Source organism: Anolis carolinensis, chromosome X (genome assembly GCF_035594765.1).
Source record: "Anolis carolinensis isolate JA03-04 chromosome X, rAnoCar3.1.pri, whole genome shotgun sequence".
NCBI classification, from domain to species: domain Eukaryota; kingdom Metazoa; phylum Chordata; class Lepidosauria; order Squamata; family Dactyloidae; genus Anolis; species Anolis carolinensis.
In genome coordinates, this window is record NC_085847.1 from 9,160,061 (window position 1) to 9,179,124 (window position 19,064).

A 19,064-nucleotide genomic window follows, 5' to 3' on the forward strand; every position below is an offset into this window, starting at 1 on the left:
TTGTAGACAATTAAGTTTTAATTAACATTTCTACAACAAACATGCCAAATAAAAACACTTTTAAAAAAAGAAAGAGAAACAGTGTTCTCTCTCCAACTCCTTGGTATGCCTTTACACAAACATTTTGAACAGACCTTTCCCAGCCTGCTCTTTGTGCATTTATTGAAAACCAAACGTTTTATGACGCAAGATGCAATCTCTAAACTACAAGCGGTGTATGGATTTTTTGGGGCTCCTTTCGCAAGAAGAAGCTGTGGGTTGTGTTTCGTATGGACTAAACTTCGGTGTACCAGACAGGTCACTAATGCTATAAAAATAGTGAGTAGTGCATCACAAAACCAATTTCAACATGATCATCTTTTGAAAACAAGCTGCCTCTTGGTTTCTTCTATTCTTAGAAAGAATTCATGTTCACAGTTTAAAAAACAACTATTAACACTTCTTCAAAAGTAGTAAAATACAGAATTGACAGATTGATTCCTTCGGGTGTAAGAAAAATAGTTTTTTAAAATATATGTGGCTCAGTACAAAATATTGTGTGTAAAGGACGACATGATTCCAAAATTGGCTGCGGAGGGAGGGGAGGGCTTACAAAAATACAAAACCATTTGCATTTCCAGAGTGCATAATTATTAGACTTCTTTAGTGCAAACCAAAGGCTATCTAAATTGAAATATAGACATCTCAGATATTTGCAGAGGTACGTAAAACGTGGAATTTCTTCAGAATCATACGGATGGAGCCCAATTCTCGATTGATTCTTTCCAAGCGGTCTTCCAAGGCCTCCTGATGAAAGAATCAAAACCCAAAGGAGGAGACATAGTCAAGACCGAGAAAAGACAACCACAACCCCTCTGAAATGGAAGGTCCATACCAAGTCTCTACGTTTCACAAGCAATGGCAGTTTTCTAATGGGAATCAAAGTATAACTATTGTTGCATATTGGAATGGGAGAATCCCTCCGACCTTTACATTTCTCTATTTTATTTCTCAGATGCTTACAGAAAGACAAAGAACTGTGGACATGTGCACCCCTAACTCAGTTGAGAGTAAAGTATGACTTGAGTAGCACTACATGTTCTATTATATAAACGTGTTTTAGCTCTAGTGGCTCACTCACACGTGCAGGTCGGCTTCTAAACTGCCAAATAAGGAGCATGTATATCTAAGCTAGGCTTAAGATGAGACATGCAGTTTGTTCTACTATTATTAAGGTTCGGTGGTAAGGCCAATAAGCCAAGACATGCACACACCCCTCCCAGATGCATCAAAAACATAGAGTTTAAACCTGATTAAGTCTTGCCTGCAGAGTCATTCTCCCTCCAGCACATGGTATTCGACTCAACTGGGCCTCGATCTAGGACAAAAATAAAAGCACTAAGAGAGAGACTCTCTGAAAGAAAGCAAGGGACCATGCTCCTGTTCAACAGATCTTAAGGCAGTGGCACCATGGACACTTGGAGATGATTTCTTGTTTTGAAGAAGGTGCAATAGATGGGATCTGCAGTGTGTTGCAGTCTGTCCCTCCATCTTCAAAGAAGTGCTTCTGTTTAGCAGCATCATGCCAAAAGCCTGGCTTGACCCACCGTTCCAGTATCCAAACTACCAAAAGGCATAATCACTTTATTACGGGCTTGAAGCAAATGATCTGAACTTTAGTATGGATGTACTTCAAATATGGTATAACCCACACATGTCCAAGTATTGCATGCTAGTAAATGGCATGTCGGAATTTAAAACACAACTGAAGATCTGTCTTTTCGGCAGGCTGTCCCAGTCAGTTTTGACGAGGAATTTTAAAAGCGCATTCGACATTTATGATGTTTTAAATTTTGTGTCATGTATTTTAAGATGTGTATGTTTTAATATGTGCTTTTATGGAATGTGTTTTAACTATGTTGTGCCCCGCATCAAGCCATAAGGAGAGACAGATAATAAATAAATTATTATTTACCATCATCATCTTCCCTAGGGCTAGCACACATGCCATGGACAACATCGTTTTTAATTTCTGTAATTTTGAACTATGCCCAAAAGATAGCATTTTTATAACCCCCCCCCCCCAGCAAATATGAGTATAGTACCTTCCAAACAGGGCATGTGTTTTCCCCAGGTACCAAATTGTAACAACATATGAAAAGAGACAAAATTGTCAGTCTCTACCTGTTGCTTTTCCTGCGTGAGTTCATCGAAGAGTCGCTCTGTCTCAGTCAAAGTCTTGATCCTCGACACATATTTGAAATCTGCCTCATAAGGTGCTGGTGCTGCTAAGGACAGGCATGGCTCACTGGCATGTGCAGAGTGATCTTCTTCCCAAACAAGGGGCTTCCGCCCTTTCCTTGCTCCTGTATGCAACGGGTCTGTACAAGAGGAAGGATTCACATGGCTGCCTTTGCCTGGGCTGGTGGACTGCAATTCTGTCCCTCCTAAATAAAAAGGAGAAATCTCATAACAAGCTCTCTATAGAACAATGATACACACGCGTATACATACATACACACACATATATAAAACAAGAACTACAAATTGATTATCCTTTATCAAAAATTCTGAAATACTTGGGACTATAATAATAATAATAATAATAATAAGAAGAAGAAGAAGAAGAAGAAGAAGTAGTAGTAGTAGTAGTAGTAGTTTATTTATTCCCCGCCTCCATCTCCCCTGAAGAGGACTCGGGGCGGCTCACAGATAATATTAGATTAAAACAGTGACAATAAACAGTATATCAGTAAACAAAAACATACACCAAATTATAAAAATTTAAACATTAACCTATGAAAATGAAAACACACTTAATAAACACAGAATTAAAAACAGCATATTTGAGTAATAGACTAGTTAAAGTGCACTTTGTTATAAGTTGTAAACTCAAGATAACAGATAAAGTGCTACAAATTCATTGGAGGTTGATTTGGGATGGGAAAGACCCTAAGTAATATCATTAACCAGGATAAGTGCCTTGGATTATAAATGTCTTGGATTTCAGATTTTGGAGTATCTGCATATTCATAATGAGGTTTAACTGTTCTAACATATACTACAAGCCACTTTGCATCTCATAGGGGAGAAAAACGTGGCAAAAACCAAACAAATAAACATGGATCCCTAAGAATAAATGCAGACACTATCCAATGGAGTTGGTAGCTATCCAGAAGGGTAGGCTTGCTGCTAAACTGGGCCTTTCTCTTGGAGTTGGGTCAGAGGGATTTCCCCCTTTTTCATGGATGCTTCCTGAATAAAGAGTAACTAATTTACAAAAGTCCTTTCATGTTGTTAATTGCAATTCATTACAAGCAAATCAGTAAATGTGCCCCCTCTGCTGGTTGCAGCAGCAAAGAGTTCAAATACGAGAGTGAAATGGCAAACGTTGAGGGAAGCAGGGCCAGGCGGGAATGGTGGCACACCTGCATCCTGTCCTTGTAAACTGACCCAAATGACTTGCATGGGACAAAAACAAACCAAGCCATACCCGCAGCAAGCATTTACCTTCCGGATCTCCTAGTGAGCGAAACTGCAGCCGTTTCCGTGGGTTGTTGTACTGTGAGGCAGGCGTGGGCATTTCCAAATCGTCAAGCAAAACATCAAACCTGGTGTTTGAGGGGGAAGAAACACAGAACACAATTCTTCCTTCTTCACTGAACACTAGTGAGGTTTACTCTTCAGGAAGTGTCTAAAGAGAAGCCCATATCCTGTCCGTTTAAAAACAGCAACCACCCAAGCTGAACTTGACAAAAGACAAGTTTTTCTTGAAAATCTGACTCTATATGCCAGATAAACCAAATATTATTTGGTGGGATTTATATGGAAAACAGCTGAGATGATGAAATACTATATGGAAGTTCTAGGTGTGGGACTGGAAAGGGGGGGAAAGTAATGCCATACAAGGAATGATAGCACAGCTCCCATATCTGCAGAAAATATATGATTTCACTTTTCTAGTGTTACTTATTCACCGAAGGTCTCCTGTACAAACCAACCCCTCTTCCTAGTATCTCCATCAGAAATGTGTTTTGATATATGCATTTTATTGAGTGTTTTTATGGCAATGTATTTTAACTGTGTTACGCCCTGCCCCATGCGGAGAAGTGGGTAACAAATTATTATTTATGTTGATTATTATCATTATCATCATCCGGTGGGGCAGATGGACAAACTGCACTGAGAAGAAACAAAAGATACATTGGACTTTCCTACAGCAGAGCAAGGCATCTCCACATGGCTTGTTACTTCATGATCCATTATCATGCTCCATGCAGCCAATGTGGCAACTTGTTCATTGTGCAGATGCAAAAACAAGCAGCATTCTGCGGATCTTGTGATTCCCTGGAGCACCAATGTAGTCTGACATTGCTATCTCTGCCATATTGAGTTTACCACACCAACTTCACCTTCCACCTTCGCCCCTGCTCTCAAGTGAGCCACCAAAACACTCTTACCTCGTCATCATGTTCTCATTTTTGCTGAGCAAGTGGCTAAACCCTGGAGACAAGTTCTCTTTCGGAGAGCGTTTGGGGCTGTAGGTCACTGCAATCGGCGTCAGCATTATTTCTCTCCTTGCTGCCAAGAGAAAGCGCTTATCAGGACTTTGGTCTCAGTGCAAGCACCAGAACCTTTTTTAGTGCAACACTCAAGAAGTCCTTCACAAGGATGGGATTTTATTGGAGGCATACAGTAAGGATTAGCAACTGAATCAAATCTGGCTCTGGGTATATACACTATTTTGCTGATTTTGGCAAGTTAGGGAGACGATAACTTCAGACACAAGGGCTGCATCTACACTGTGGAATTAGCACAATTTGACACCACTTTAACTGCCCTGAATCAATGCTATGGAATCATAAGAGTTGTAGCTTGGTGAGGCAACTCTTTGGGTTGGGTTGACCACTGGTTGAATGGGTAAGCTTCCCACTTTCTCAATTTCTCTGTTTTACTTTGTCTGTTGTAAAAGTTGAAGATAGTTCAATCATCAGCCCACAAAAGATAACAACAAAACCTTTTTTTAAAAAGATAAGCATAGCAGAAAAAGATTTCGTCTACAATGGGACGAGCACCATAAACACAAAAGCTATGCAAGATTATAATTTTAAAAAATTGTTATCAACAGCTCACACATACTCCTAAACTTATAAACCTGGCCATTCTTACTCGGAGTATTTGATTTCCTGTTTGAAGGTGGCAGAGAAGAGGACCTCTGGCCACTTGGCGAGCTGTATCTCTTGCTTCTGAGCTGGTCTCTGCCTTTCTCTGGAGACTGGCTTGCATTAAGAGCTACTTCGTCAAAGCCAACAGTTGGACGCCGAGGGGTTGGTTCTGAAATAAACAACAACAGCACAACAAAATGAGAAGATTTATTTGTGGGAGTTCCTTGCAAAAAAACAGGTATCTCAAGTAGCAAACTTGAAGAAACTTTTTAAAAACACAGGAAAATAGCCAAGATACATAAAACTGAAATCAGGAAAGGGATACAATTTTATTTTATGGAGAATGCACCAGAATTAGTGTTGGATCAGTGGGGGAGAAAAGTGAAATGAAGTAAGATGCAACAAATATTGTTTTAAACTTTGGTTTTAAAGCATAACACAGCACTTCATAAACTTTACTGTAAAGCAACGAACCACTTAAAAGTAGTACAGCAGTTCTTCCACACTCTGGAAAAATAAGATTTGCCAATAGCTGAATGTCTAGTTTGCATAGCATAGGGCTGATTCTCACATGGTTCTTTCATCTAAAGATGAGCCCATTTTAATTCAGATGTAGGAGAAATATCTGTGAAACCCAACGGGATGACTCATGAAACGAAGGCAAGCCGAAGGGTCTTACTTGTAGGAGCAGCCTCCTCCTCTTCCTCCTCCTTCCCTGTCTGAGTGCCCCAGTTTTTCAATGCTTTCCTTTCTTCAAGTTCCTTAAATGCTTTTATGATGGGCGTTTCTGGGACTCTGGCTTCTTTCTTTGCCATTTCATTGATGAGTGAAGGATCTGAAGATGAGTCCTTCTCCGGAGGCGAGTGATGCCTGGAAACACACAACAGGATCACGCAGATTCAGTACCCGTTATAATCAGACTGAGGAAATAGTGACAAGAGAGGCACTCAAGATGGAAAGGAATCCAAAGCACCGTTGTACATTACTGGGTTCAGATCCACATTCAACTGGCTGAATGTAAGTCCCATTGTTTTTGACAGAAATGAAGATAAATTAAACTATTATACACACCAAGGACAAAAACATGTAGGCAACTTCCCACAAGACTGCAAGAATCCCACAAGAATTCCAGCAGGGTCGTTTTCTAACTTTTCTCCAATATAAGGCCCATCAGTTGTGGACTGGGACAACAAAGCTTTCAATGGGTTGTTGTATGTTTTCCATGCTGTATGGCCATGTTCCAGAAGTATTCTCTCCTGACTTTTCACCCACATCTATGGCAGACATCCTCAGAGGTGTGAGGTAACCTCACCACCTCTGAGGATGCCTGCCATAGATGTGGGCGAAATGTCAGGAGAGAATACTTCTGGAACATGGCCATACAGCATGGAAAACATACAACCCTGTGATCCTGGCCATGAAAGCCTTCGACAACACAAAGCTTTCAATCTCTACAAGAGGGAAGTAGACTGAGGTATAATAGTGGATGATGATGATGATGATACCCGCCTCTCCCTGTGGCTCAAATCTGTGGATTATTTGCATTAAAGTGGCAAGGATTTGCTTCCTAATTGTCTAAAAACAGCAGCAACAAAAATATGCCCCTTCTGTGTAAGATAAACCACTAATTTGGAAGGATGGACTATCAACTCAGTTCTTGTTCTAAAAACAAAACACTGGGCTAGGTTTGCAGAAACACCCTGCTCTTTAATTCTACTAGGTGCAAATCTGCTCTGAAGAAGGGGTTGCTTGTTATTTGAGTTTTTCAACTGGTCACATGAACGGGTTTGCACCTGAAGAACATTCTGCAGCTGAGGCATTTTTGGCAGCCATCAACAAAGATGGCTACGTGTGCCTCAGCCAACTATCGGTACTCAGTCCATCACACAGTAAAGAGACATGGAAAAGAGAGTTGGAGGGAAGGTTGCATTAATTTACAGACGGCCACTTGAAAAATCACTGTTTGTGGTCAGCAATCTGTTTTCCGTGATCTTTGTGAATCACACAAAGTGCTGACTGGCTAGCAAACTCAACAAAGAGGAGTGGTCCACATCAAGCTGGGAGTGATGAAAGGACAGCATGACTCAAAGGCACATCAGCCCTTGCTCTCTCATATCCAGTCTGGAATGGGAAATTAAGGTCAATGGTAGATGAAAGCCGTTCGGGTAGATGAAAGCAGCAGAAGCCGCTACTGCTCAAGTGGAATGAGTCTTGAAAATGGCAATTTCCACCCGTTTCAAGAGCTTCCGTAAAGAGATAGGGCATCCTTTCTCAAGACAAGGATGAGCTATGAAGAGCTATTGAGTCTGATGAGAAACATAAAAGGCCAGTGTTTACCAAACATCAAACAAAAGCAGTGTGTTTTCCAACGGAGTTGAAGGATCCTGCAGAAAGGCTAGTAAAGCAAAGTCGGGTTGCATATGAAAACTAGACACTACTCTGAACTATCTGAGTAAAGCATTACCTGACTCGAAGAGCTGTGAGCTCACCTGCTCATCTAACAGATTTAATTGGGACTAAGAAAACGGTCTTCAAAGACATCAAATGAAGATCAACTGTCGCCAATAGGTTGAAAGAAGCTTTCATCAACAGAGAGTATCACAGAGAGTAAACCTTAGTGACAAAAGGGGGGGGGGGTATAAGTATCACAATCCTTTCCAAAAGTGCTCAACTAATGAACCCTTATCTGGAGCTAGTCTGGATGATATTGCTGCCAAATGCACTTATCATGGGTTTCAAGTGCAGTAGAAACTCCAAAGCATGCAATATGGAAATCAGTGAAGAAACCCGAGTCTACTAGAAATGCCCAAACAAACAAAGCCACTCAGCATCATACGGCTTCCAAGTAGAAGGTCCTGTTTGTCGTCAATACAGCCTTACATTTAGGTGAGGCTCTCCCACCTGTCAGGAGCTGACAGCAACCAGAGGATAGGTGTAGGATTCCAGCACAGAGCAAGAGCACATAGAGAGTCAGATCTGTAAGAATTTTCTCAGCTCTCTTATTCTGAATAGGAATCTAAGCAGAGACTGCTGGTGAGCCCTGGACAAAAGTGTCCAAAATCCCTACTGATTCAGGAGGATTTAAGAAAGTGAACCAGCATCAGTGCCTGCATCACACTCTGCGCAGCCAGAGATTTCAGCCCTGGGAAATGTGGCTGTCCAAGATCTTGTTGAACTGCAAGGCTCATCACCTTACCGGCAATTTGTGCCTGTTTCTTCAAGCCGATTGTCTTGATCTTCTAAGGGCTGCCCTGTGAAGATGGAATACTCTGATCCTGGTATCAACCATTTCCTTCTGCTCACATCAGAGCCTGTCAATTTGCTGGTAGAAAAGAAAGTGTGAGGGATTCACAAACAAATCAGACTTTTGTTCTTGGGACAGGAACAGGGAAAACAATATTCTAGTAGCCAAAGTTAGTAAGATATATAAAAATACATTGCTCAAAAACAGCTCTCTTTAGGAAATTTTGTAAATACAAATATTTTGTAAATATCTGTAGAGATGCCAACTTAAAAAACTCCTCCCCTACTACTGCTATGCTACTTTTGATTCCAGAAATTTTGAGATGTCACAATTTCAGCTGCTTCTACTAAAAAAGCTAATATTTTCTATGGTTTCAATTCTATGGGAAGTTTAATAGCATTCTAACGAACGTGGACAGTTTATCCTTGGGTGGCTTCACATGCCAAGCAGGTAGGCAGGATTTTACACTGAGAACAAATAGCACTGTAAAGAGGTCTCACCCTACATTACCAAAGCTGTTAATTACAATAACTAAAATAAAAACCTTGCCATATCTGGAAATGTGTTTATCTCTAAAATACCAAGACAAACGGCTTGTCTGCATTACAGAGATTATTCTTCATCAAACCACACAACTAGTATATACTATTCCATCCTTCTTACAATCATTATAGCGTCAGGAAACATAAATCGCTCACTTCCTCATAAAGTGATATTTATGATTCACTTACTTTGTATAAGATGTTCTGAAGTGGCTGTCTGCAAGGTGGCGGAACTTAAGCACGTTTTCATGCTCCAACTGCTTTACTTGGGCTTCAAGTTTTGAGACTGTTCTAAAGCAGGAGGCAAGGATGACATTTTACAAGATCATTTAAAAACAAAGGACTGGAGTAAAAATCTCATCCACTGATCCTTTTGAGGAACTCCCAGAGAATGGTACATTTACCTTTTCAGATCAGACATCTGAGTGTTTGCATCCAGCAATTTGTTTTCTGTGATATTTAAAGTATCCTAGAGGAAAGAAAGAAGTACCTATTACTCTTACATACAATGGAAGTTAAAGCCAAATTGGTATCACTGCTAATCTTGAAGAAGTTGTACATATACGTTGCATTCATCTGGGAATCAATTTAAGTTTACTTTAGCTTCCTCCAGAGAAAGATCAGGGTATAGACCATACAGAATCACTGCCTAAAAATTCCACTTGAGATCATTTCAGTAGACACAAAGTTTATTCTCACCTTTACTCTTTCGTGTTCTTTCCCAAGGGAGTCATATTCTCCTAAAAGCTACAAAAAATCATACTACCATTAATTCTTTATACACAAATATCACAAAGTAATCAACAAATTATCTAAAGTTTAATCTAACAGTTTATCTTATGTATTGTTTTTATCTGGAGTCAAAAGATAGATATATATATAGTGTCATATATATATAGTCCCCTGAGATCCCACAGTAGAGAACAAGATATAAATATTTACACAAATAAATAAACAAATAAACATTTGGGGCCAAGTCTTAATATTATTTAGCACTTGGGGTTTCGGTGCTGTCAAAGAGGCTTGGAGGCCTTATGATCCACTCTGCGCTACAGCATAATTCACCAAGAACACAACTAACCAGCCACACTCAGACTTAAAAGCAATCCATATTTGCAGAGAATCTGGCACTATTTGGGTGCAGCAGCATATGCATACAAGCTCTGCCTTGCTACGATGAAGCACTCAAATAGGGAGCAACATTATCTTTTTGTAGCAGGACATTTTAAATATCTGATAAAATTTTACAATGTTTCAAATTTCAACAATTGCAAGGACAGGCAGCGAAACAACTAAACCTTACAAACTACGTTTTTCTATTATGAATGTTAGCTATCCCTAGCTGATTTTTTTTAAAAAATAACCAGAGAGAAATCTAGGATTAGTTTAGAAAAACTATGAACACAGAGTATTGCTGAGTAGCACATCCATTGAGCTGTTGGAGACAAAAACAAAAAGAAATTGAGTAGGCAGAGATGAAGATCTGTTTTCCCAGGTGATGAAAACCAGCACAAAACCATCTGGAGCTAAACAGAAAAGAATAATATATCTTTTGAAGTCCAATGGCTGTCACAAAGAGAGCAAGACAGCAAGAGAGATATATTACAAAGATGCTTCTGTTTTAGCAGAGAGAGCTGTAATACCAGTACACAGGTATTCCACAATGGAGTAGCACCACTCTCAACGTTGGGAAAGGGTTCCCATTACAAAATACGATTTGTAGAGATCCCTCCCAACGAAAAACTCACCTCAGTCACAAATTACCTCAAACAGCATGCTCTGCAGGATTAAACCTCACAAACTGTGCATGTAACTGAATTTATTCAAAAGGTCTGTCATCCCATTTAGCCCCAAAATAACATGACTCTACATTTTCCTACTTACGTTTTGAAACATTTTGTTCTCTTCTTTTAACCTGGCGTCTTTATTATCGGACAGCTTGTAGGCCTTTTCAAAGGCTTCTTCAAGATCCTTAAGTCTCCTCTTGAGACGGCTGATGGTGTTATCTTTCTCTTTGCTGCTCGTTCGCATTTCTTCAACACGTTCTTGCAAGGCCTTCGCTGTATTGCTGACAGCACAGAAGCGTTCCCTCCAATCTGCCTGAAATATCAACAGGGCCAGAGTCATAGAAGGTGTATAATTTAAGGGAGGCCGACATTGCAAAAATCAGCAGAACATACACTTACCACTTCCATTTCCAGGGTACTATTTTTACTTTCCAGGGCTTGCATGTGATTGTTAGACTCATTCAGTGCTGCCGCTAGCTGGTCGCATCTACATTTTAAAAGATGACATTTTTAAAAGCCTTAAATTGGAAAAATAGAACTATCATATAATGGCCGAAACTGCATTGGAAGCCTATTTGAACCCAGACACTGCAAGTGTGGTTCTTCCTCTCTTATTAACTGACATCTCAAAATTTACACAGCAATGCTCTATGTTCATCAGTATGTGCTATACGTATTCAAAAGTGAAAACATGCATATTTCCACCAACTCAGCTATTACCTGTCAGCAAGATTTTGATTGATTTTCTTCAAGTCTTCAGAAGGTGGTTTATGGCTTATTTCCAGCTGCTGCTTTAAGCTTTGAATTTCCGCATCATAATACGCTCGTAGATCAGCAATATGTCGGGCATGTTTTTCCCTCAAATTCTGTCTAATCCTATTTTTTTAACATGAAAAGAAATGCATAATGTTATATCATCTTACTAGACAGAAATAGTTTCAAAGCAGAAAATGACAATTCTGGCACATGCAAAACACCATTAAGATTTATTGAAACAGAGGAAGGTCGAAAATGCCATTTGATGCATCATGGGAGAAGATGTATTGAACTACTCAAAACAAAGAAGTTAAAATCTCATCCAAGCTCGTGTGTGTGATAAAGTAACTTTCTGAATTAGTACCACTGGCACAGGATTCAGTGAATCATCTACTGCTTTGAGTCCCCTTTGGAGAGATAAAGCGGGGTATAAATAAATATAATAATAATAATAATAATGACAAAATGCAACTGAAACAATTGTTCAGTTTTTGCTGTTTTAAAGTTTAAAATGGAATTAATGGCCACATTCTTACTCACCTAGAGAGCATCACAGGATCTTCCGCACATGTTAGAGAGACACTAAATTCTGGCAAACTGCTGTCAGACGGAATTTGGGACTGTGCAGCTGAAGACGGCGTTAAAGTCAAGTTGTCTTCATCCTCCACGTTTACTCCTGCCTTGCTGATTTCGTTCTGGAAAGTGCACCGATTCCAGGCCTCAAGGTCCAAAGCGCCTGTACTGGAAGTGCATTTTGGAGACTCGAGAGACTGAGGTGACGTTACTGTGCTCATGTGAGAAAAGGAATCAGTGTCTGAAGACATGAAAAATGCAGGGTCTGCCATGGAGTCTGGCGATAAAGGGAGTCTTTCTGCCACCCCATAGCCGCTGTGCAAAGGAAGTTCTGGGTTCTGCTGGCCTGGTTTCATATGCAGTGTGGGGTCAAGGGTCAGGATCTGTAATACAGCAAACAGAAAGACAGACAACATGGAAACCATATAGTGTTAAGTAATATAGGTTGAACATCCCTTATCCGGAATTCCAAACTACTCCAATATCATGGTGGCATGGGTGGATTATCAAGCCTCCTTCCGAAGCTCGATTGGTCCACTGCGCAGAAAAGGATGGTGGCTTTCTCTACCCCCACGGTTCCTCAAAAACCAATGGGGAAATTACAGCAGACTAAGTCATTTTAGGGCTCTAACCAGAGTCATCCCAAGGAGCAGATGGGCTTTACATTTCATGGATTTTGGTGGGCTTGAGGAGTTAGCCCGAGCTATGGGGAGGTTTCTTGGAAACAGAGAAAGCTTTGAGATAAAGCTTGGGCTTGGTACCACTTGAGATCAGGAGGCCTCACACAGACCTCTAGTCATAACTTAGATCAGTGAATTTCCACTGGAAAGAGGAACTAGTTTTTTGTCAAATAAGTCATGTCTGATAGTCATGCTAACAGATTGTTGAGATATATAAAAAACATTATCTTACGCTCCTGATTTTATCAAAGAACAGGAGAGAGGGGGCTCAGGCTCAGGCACAGTGACAATGTATTCTGCTCCTCAGATAGACACACTCCTTGGGATTGTGTCATAAGAGGACCTCGCTGTGTTTTGGAGCCTGGGGCATGAAGACCAGCCTCTAATATGAGGAAACACTGAAGGATTCCAACATAATACATATGAGGTTTAAAAAGAAACATATCAACCATTACCTCAGGGGGATGAGTTGATTGCAGTGGGGAGAAGTTCCAGTCTACAAGCTGTCTGCTTTCAATTTGTTTCTTATGATAAATATCCTTTAAGGATGATGGCTTCATTTCATCAGCAGAAGACTAAATAAAAGCAATTATGATTACTGTTGTTACAAGCAAAAACACCTACAGTGGGACCTCGAATTACAAGCATCCCGACTTAAGAATGGTTTGGGTTAAGAGCCATGGCTTGGCTAGGGTTTTGCTTTGACATAAGAGCAGCATTTTTAGTTAAGAGCTAGTGCAAGAGGAAGCGCTAGCGTCAAAGGGAGCACTAGCACGAGAATACCGTGCTTTAGGGCTTCAAGGTAGTAGCCTCCATGCCTTGTGCTCTTGTCCGCTTTGGGAGATGCAATTCAAAGCTTATCAGTTGAACCCAATTGTCAAGAGTGATAGAATAATTTTGAGCATCTATCAATCTATCAATGCAAACGGAGAGAAAAGATACCTGCTCAGAGGACACCTGTGTTGGCAACATACAAAATTCGTTCCTGAAGTTTTCAGGCAAACTGTGGTACATCTCCTTCTCATCTAGTTTCCAGTAAGTAAATCCTAAAGAATAAAATGTTTCAAACTTAATTTCTGTATTTGAAAAGTGCTATGAAGCTCAACGCGTTTTCCCCATTATGCATGCACACTCAATCTTATGAAAAACTCTTGTCTGAAATGTTACGCTTCCGAGCTTCTGTAGTAACAAGGTTTGAAAAAAAGCTATTTGACATCACAGAGAACTCTGTGGAAACTAGCCTCCAGAAAGTAATTTAGAATATTTGTGCTTAGCAATATTTTAACATGATCTTCATCAAAATCTCTGCTTCTTGTATTCCCACTGCAAAGAGGTACAGTAATACAGTGAAAGTGTATTCATCCTTTATGCCTTTCACAGTTTAATTTTCACTGCACGTATATTTGTTTTTTTTCTGGATTGTGCCTCCTAATGCTTAAAACCATGCAATATAATGTGTCGTGTAAAAACAAAATAGTGCACAACAATAATCATGCTGAACTTTTACATAAGACTGCAATGTGGTAATATCAACAGAAATAACAAAGAAAGTAAAATATTAACAGTTGACTATACCTGAAGTATCAGACACTAACGAATTTTGGCTTCCATCTGGTTGACTGAGGTAAAAAGTATAAGACGGTGGAACAGCAGCAAGATGATTATTCTATAATGCCACAGGAGGGGGGAACCAAAGATTTGTAGACCAATGAATACATGAAAATAATCGTCAGTTTTATAGCATGCAAAATAGCAATGTTGAAAAATGTCACTAGTTATGGTTGGTAACGCAAAGTTATCAAGATCCAGCAATAACACAATCTTTAATCATATCTAATTACCACTGAGTTCAATAGGTTGCACTGCTCAGTAAATAGACATGCAACTGTTGCACAAATTAAGTAGTCTGATGAAGTAGAATACAGAACTTTATTTGCGAAAGGAATATCTGAGGAATGGAATTTACATTTTCAAGCGTTTTTGTCTGCATTTGTTCTTTTCCTTGCACAGAATGCACATCATCTTCTTCCATATTTGTCCTTTTTAGCTGATTTTGTTTCATTTTTTGAGCCCATGATGTTAACGGTTTACTGCAGGATGGGAAAAGAAAACAAAGAAAGAAAAACCAATGTATTTACAGTATTGAAGTCATATTTACAGATCTGCTTCTTGTTATAATCTCATAGATTCCAGATTGAACTTTCTTTGACTGTGTGCATTGTTAAGGGCCAAGAGAGGAAATTTGGATGTCAAATGTACTTTCCACGTTGAAACTTGCAGGAGAGGTTTAAGGGGAAAACACTTTGTTTCCAAAATATTAAGACTTGTTTTCTCATCCCCAAATTATATATGGGGTTGGTGGGGACTGGACTTGAGTTCCTCGCTTAACAGTCTTCTCCAGAACACAAGCACATTCAATGAAGTTGGAAAAAGAATTTGCAATATGTTGATATACTATGATAATCAAAAGAAAGCAAAGTGAGTGGAATTCAAATCTCCAGAGGAGCCACAGACAGATCGCTATGGAGCAACTACCTCCAGACTTCCAGATAAAGACTAAAAATACTTCATCAAACTTATATCAGTTTGTGTTAGTCTTGAAGCAATACCTCTCAGAGTTATGTGAGAGAGGATACATTCTCAGATGTCACAACAGTAGAGCACTAGTCGTAGCAGAGATACTGAAAATCTAGCAAAACGACAAGCTGAGAATGGGCAACAAAAAATGCCTACGTAAAACGTATTACGACTTCACAGGACTATAAACTCAACCCTCCTGGGTAAGCCCATGCAGGTACCATGCTTCCTGGAGGCTGAAACATATTTCCCATGTATGTTCTTTTAAAATGAAACAGGGTGTTAGCCCACTGGAGGAAATCCCTGCCAGTCTACCACACCAGAGAGCACAGAAGTTACCAATGTTTCTGCCGGTCTAATAAGACACAAGCTTGAGGATTTTAAAGGAAACAGGCAAGGTGTTTCAATTTGTCAACATCACCTTGCATGGGTAACAGCATTTCAGGTTAAAATCTAAGATAATCCAATGCATGTCAAATGACAGATGCATATAAGAATCTCAGCTATCTTTACGAGTAAGACAGCATGTTAGTAACAGCATACAAGTGCCGAGAACTGGACATATTCAACACTTACTAATTCTAAAGATAAGTCTAATGACCCAAGGTCTGCCACTTACCCGTTTGTTTTTCCACACTGACCTTCATTAATATTAGACACAAATTCAGCAGGAAAACCTGTATCATCATTCTTTACTGATGGACAGTGCTCTATAGTTGTTTGTGTGCTCTCTCTATTAGGAATAGTGGTTGTAACTAAATCTTCCCGTGCTGCTGATGCGCCGCCTTGTCCTTTGGTAATCTCCTCTGTATTTTCCATGCCCATCTGAACGTCTTTGTATTTGTTAGGGCTCAGTTCTGCAGCAGAACAGGTGCCATACCCGCTGCTCGTGGAGACACTATTTGCAAGGCACTCCTGATGTACGGCCGAAGCTTCTGGCTGACTCTCAGAGCTGCTAGATTTGAGCTGGCTGGCAAGGAGCTCATTTTCTTCAAATGTTTTGGACTGCAACCCCATCTGACTTTCTAATGAGGAGAAACTGTTCCTAAGTTTGACCGGAGTGTTTTGATTGGTGCATGAACACACATTCTGGCTTTGCAATTTCACCAAGTGTTTGATTTCATTCTGTATGCGCTGCAAAGAAAAGCATAAAGCATATTTTTTAAAAAAGGAAATCTCAGATCTTGTGTCAACTTTGGTTATTTTCACTGTAGCTCCCATACAATCCTTCAACGTACAGACATAACATGCGGAAATGTGTTATGAGACACAAATGAAAATCCAAAGAGCTGTTCCACTTTCACTATTCAGACACATGCATGCGCACATTCAGTGTTGCTTGGTTAAGACTATATTAGGAGTCTAATGCAGTCTTGTAGATACAAAAAAAGTGAAAACCTACCACCATCCCAGACATACGTAAGTGAAACAAAGGAACCTGAGGATCATAGTCTGGAAAGCTCCCATGTTCAGAAGGAATTATTACGTACTTCCAAAGTTGATTTGATATAACACTTAGGAATATTGTTAAAGGCATTATGTCCAACTTTTTCAATATGGCATTTTGACATTTCAAGAAAATTGGTGGGAAAAACCTGGAAGGATATAAAACCACTAGCCATTCCCAGTGTACTCTGGCCACTTGCTTCAAATATACTGAACTCGCAAATATCTAGATTTTAGACTTCTATCCTATAATTTAACCTTTTCCCTCTGGAGTTGAGGCTTGCAACTGCAAGAAAATAAACTTTGTTTGAACCTATGAAAAAATACCACACGCCTCTGACTAGATCCTAAACAGACATAACCAATGATCACTTGATAGTTATATAATGTGATTCTAAGCATGCTAACTTGAAATTAAGCCCTACGAAGTTCAACTGAGCTTATTTACCAATAAGGATGCAGGTTGTGGCATAAGGAGTTTTTTGAAACTTGGAAAACAGAAGGCTTTGGCAAAAGCATAACTGTCTATGTTTAAGAACCACGCAAAGTAATTTTGGTACCCACACAATCTACTTAAATATGAAGTATTATAGTCTAAATTTTCTTGACTAAGAACTATAGTTTTTAAAAAGTCAACTACCCAGATTTATAGGAATCAGTGAAGCATAAATGAAAAACATTCATTTTTCAGCCTGATCAATATATGGAAGAAATTGTGATTACTTTGTTAGCAGTATATTACCACAAATTATACAAATATTTCAATTTTGCAAAAGTTGAAAATATAGAAGCACCCTCTGGTCCTAAGAACTACTGATCATGAATAGCACTTTTCAGGATGATGCACATGAATTTCAGTAGATTTGTAAAGCAATTGCCAAATTTCAAACTACACATATAATTAGTTCTGAAAACAAACAACCATGGCAAGCATCGCTGAGTGACAATCAGATCCCTCCACAGCAACACCATAGTGATCATCAATGTTTACACATAAAGAAAGAAGAGCATGACTGACAAAAGGTGAGAAACATAAAGAAAGGAGGAAACAGGAAAGGGAAAGAACAAAAAAGAACAATACCTCTGTTATTTGTTTCAGTTTCAGGAACTGTTGCTTACTATTAATGGAGAGGGCCATCAGGAAAGGGAAGTGAGAAACAGTAACCAAAAGGTTGTAAATATTAAAATGTACCAAATATACACATTTCAAATGTATCAATCCATTTTCACATGTAGAATGAGACTTATACTTTGATTTCACAATAAAATATTCATGGAGGAAAATTAGAATTTCTAAGAAAAGGCAACTAAGGCTGAGATCCTGCATTAACAGATGTAGCTACAATGACACAGCTTCGTCATGACAGCTGTTTCTGCCAGTGCTCCCCAGAAAAACCTACTTCTTAAGGCAAGCAGTGGCCCGTCTGAAAGGTTTACAAGTGTCCAAATTTCTGGGCACAGGGAAATGACTGTGGCATTCTCTGTCATGGGGTGCATTTAGACAAAGAGCTGGAGAGACCCCTAGGGATCCTGCTACAGCTGCATACCTCCATGTATTCCACAATCAAGAGAATGGAGCAGTTGACATTTCCCAGTGTCCTGATCTGCAGTATCCTAGAATTCCCTTAGCTGTGACATTGCCTAGCTTAAGAGGCAGGATTCTGCTGACATCTTTGGACATTAAGGATCATAACTGTGAACCCCCAAAACTACAAGTCTGGCTTAAAGTGTCATAGAGATTGAACAGGATACCAACCTATCAACGTCAAATAACAGTGTTCACTTGTCTCAATCAAAACTGGAAAAATCTTAAGTATCTGGTAATCTAGACAGCAAAGATGTTTGCGGCCTACATGTATGAATTGAAAATGTCTTCTTTCTGATGTAAGCCTCACATTGACAAACCAAAATAGTTTTTCAGCCATGACTACAGTAGCAACTGCACAATTCTGAACTATATAAATTCCATATAGTCCAACCCAACTACAGAGAGTGCTGAGGCTCTCTCACCAAATGTACTACTAATTTGGGGGACAGGTCCTCTATAAGTAGTTTCAGCTGAACTCATTCATTTTATAGACAGTTTAATATTTTCAACTTAATGTTTGCATATTTGTAGCTATGTGCAATTTTATTATGATTTTGTAAATAATTGCCTTGAGTCTCAGTCTTGGAGAAAAGGGGGTACAAATAAAGTGACTGACTGGTGCAGCTATTAAGCATTCTGGGGATGAAAGGTATTGTTACAGCTTAGAATGAACACAATTGTGCATCTCTCCTATAGCACGTACACAGAAAAGGAACACACACTCACA

The 19,064-nt window shown here is 39.5% G+C and overlaps 1 protein-coding gene across 6 annotated transcripts in view; it reads right to left on the reverse strand.

Moving 5' to 3' along the window:
* mphosph9 (M-phase phosphoprotein 9) overlaps positions 1–19,064 on the reverse strand; it is a 26,089-nt gene continuing 7,025 nt past the window's right edge. For 4 of the 6 annotated variants that reach the window (XM_062958662.1, XM_008113695.3, XM_008113692.3 and 1 more), the window contains exons 5-24: positions 15,923–16,437; positions 14,693–14,816; positions 14,302–14,392; positions 13,669–13,772; positions 13,182–13,301; positions 12,014–12,429; positions 11,438–11,593; positions 11,117–11,204; positions 10,815–11,030; positions 9,630–9,677; positions 9,335–9,399; positions 9,120–9,221; positions 8,341–8,466; positions 5,824–6,014; positions 5,149–5,313; positions 4,440–4,560; positions 3,490–3,590; positions 2,164–2,426; positions 1,289–1,357; positions 1–786 (exon numbers count right to left, since the gene is read on the reverse strand). In XM_062958662.1, the coding sequence (XP_062814732.1) occupies positions 685–786; positions 1,289–1,357; positions 2,164–2,426; positions 3,490–3,590; positions 4,440–4,560; positions 5,149–5,313; positions 5,824–6,014; positions 8,341–8,466; positions 9,120–9,221; positions 9,335–9,399; positions 9,630–9,677; positions 10,815–11,030; positions 11,117–11,204; positions 11,438–11,593; positions 12,014–12,429; positions 13,182–13,301; positions 13,669–13,772; positions 14,302–14,392; positions 14,693–14,816; positions 15,923–16,437 (3,183 nt within the window). In that variant the 3' untranslated portion in view covers positions 1–684. Of the gene's footprint in view, positions 787–1,288; positions 1,358–2,163; positions 2,427–3,489; positions 3,591–4,439; positions 4,561–5,148; positions 5,314–5,823; positions 6,015–8,340; positions 8,467–9,119; positions 9,222–9,334; positions 9,400–9,629; positions 9,678–10,814; positions 11,031–11,116; positions 11,205–11,437; positions 11,594–12,013; positions 12,430–13,181; positions 13,302–13,668; positions 13,773–14,301; positions 14,393–14,692; positions 14,817–15,922; positions 16,438–17,830; positions 17,868–19,064 lie in introns of all 6 variants that reach the window. The other 2 variants (XM_062958663.1, XM_008113696.3) reach the window with 2 other exon arrangements.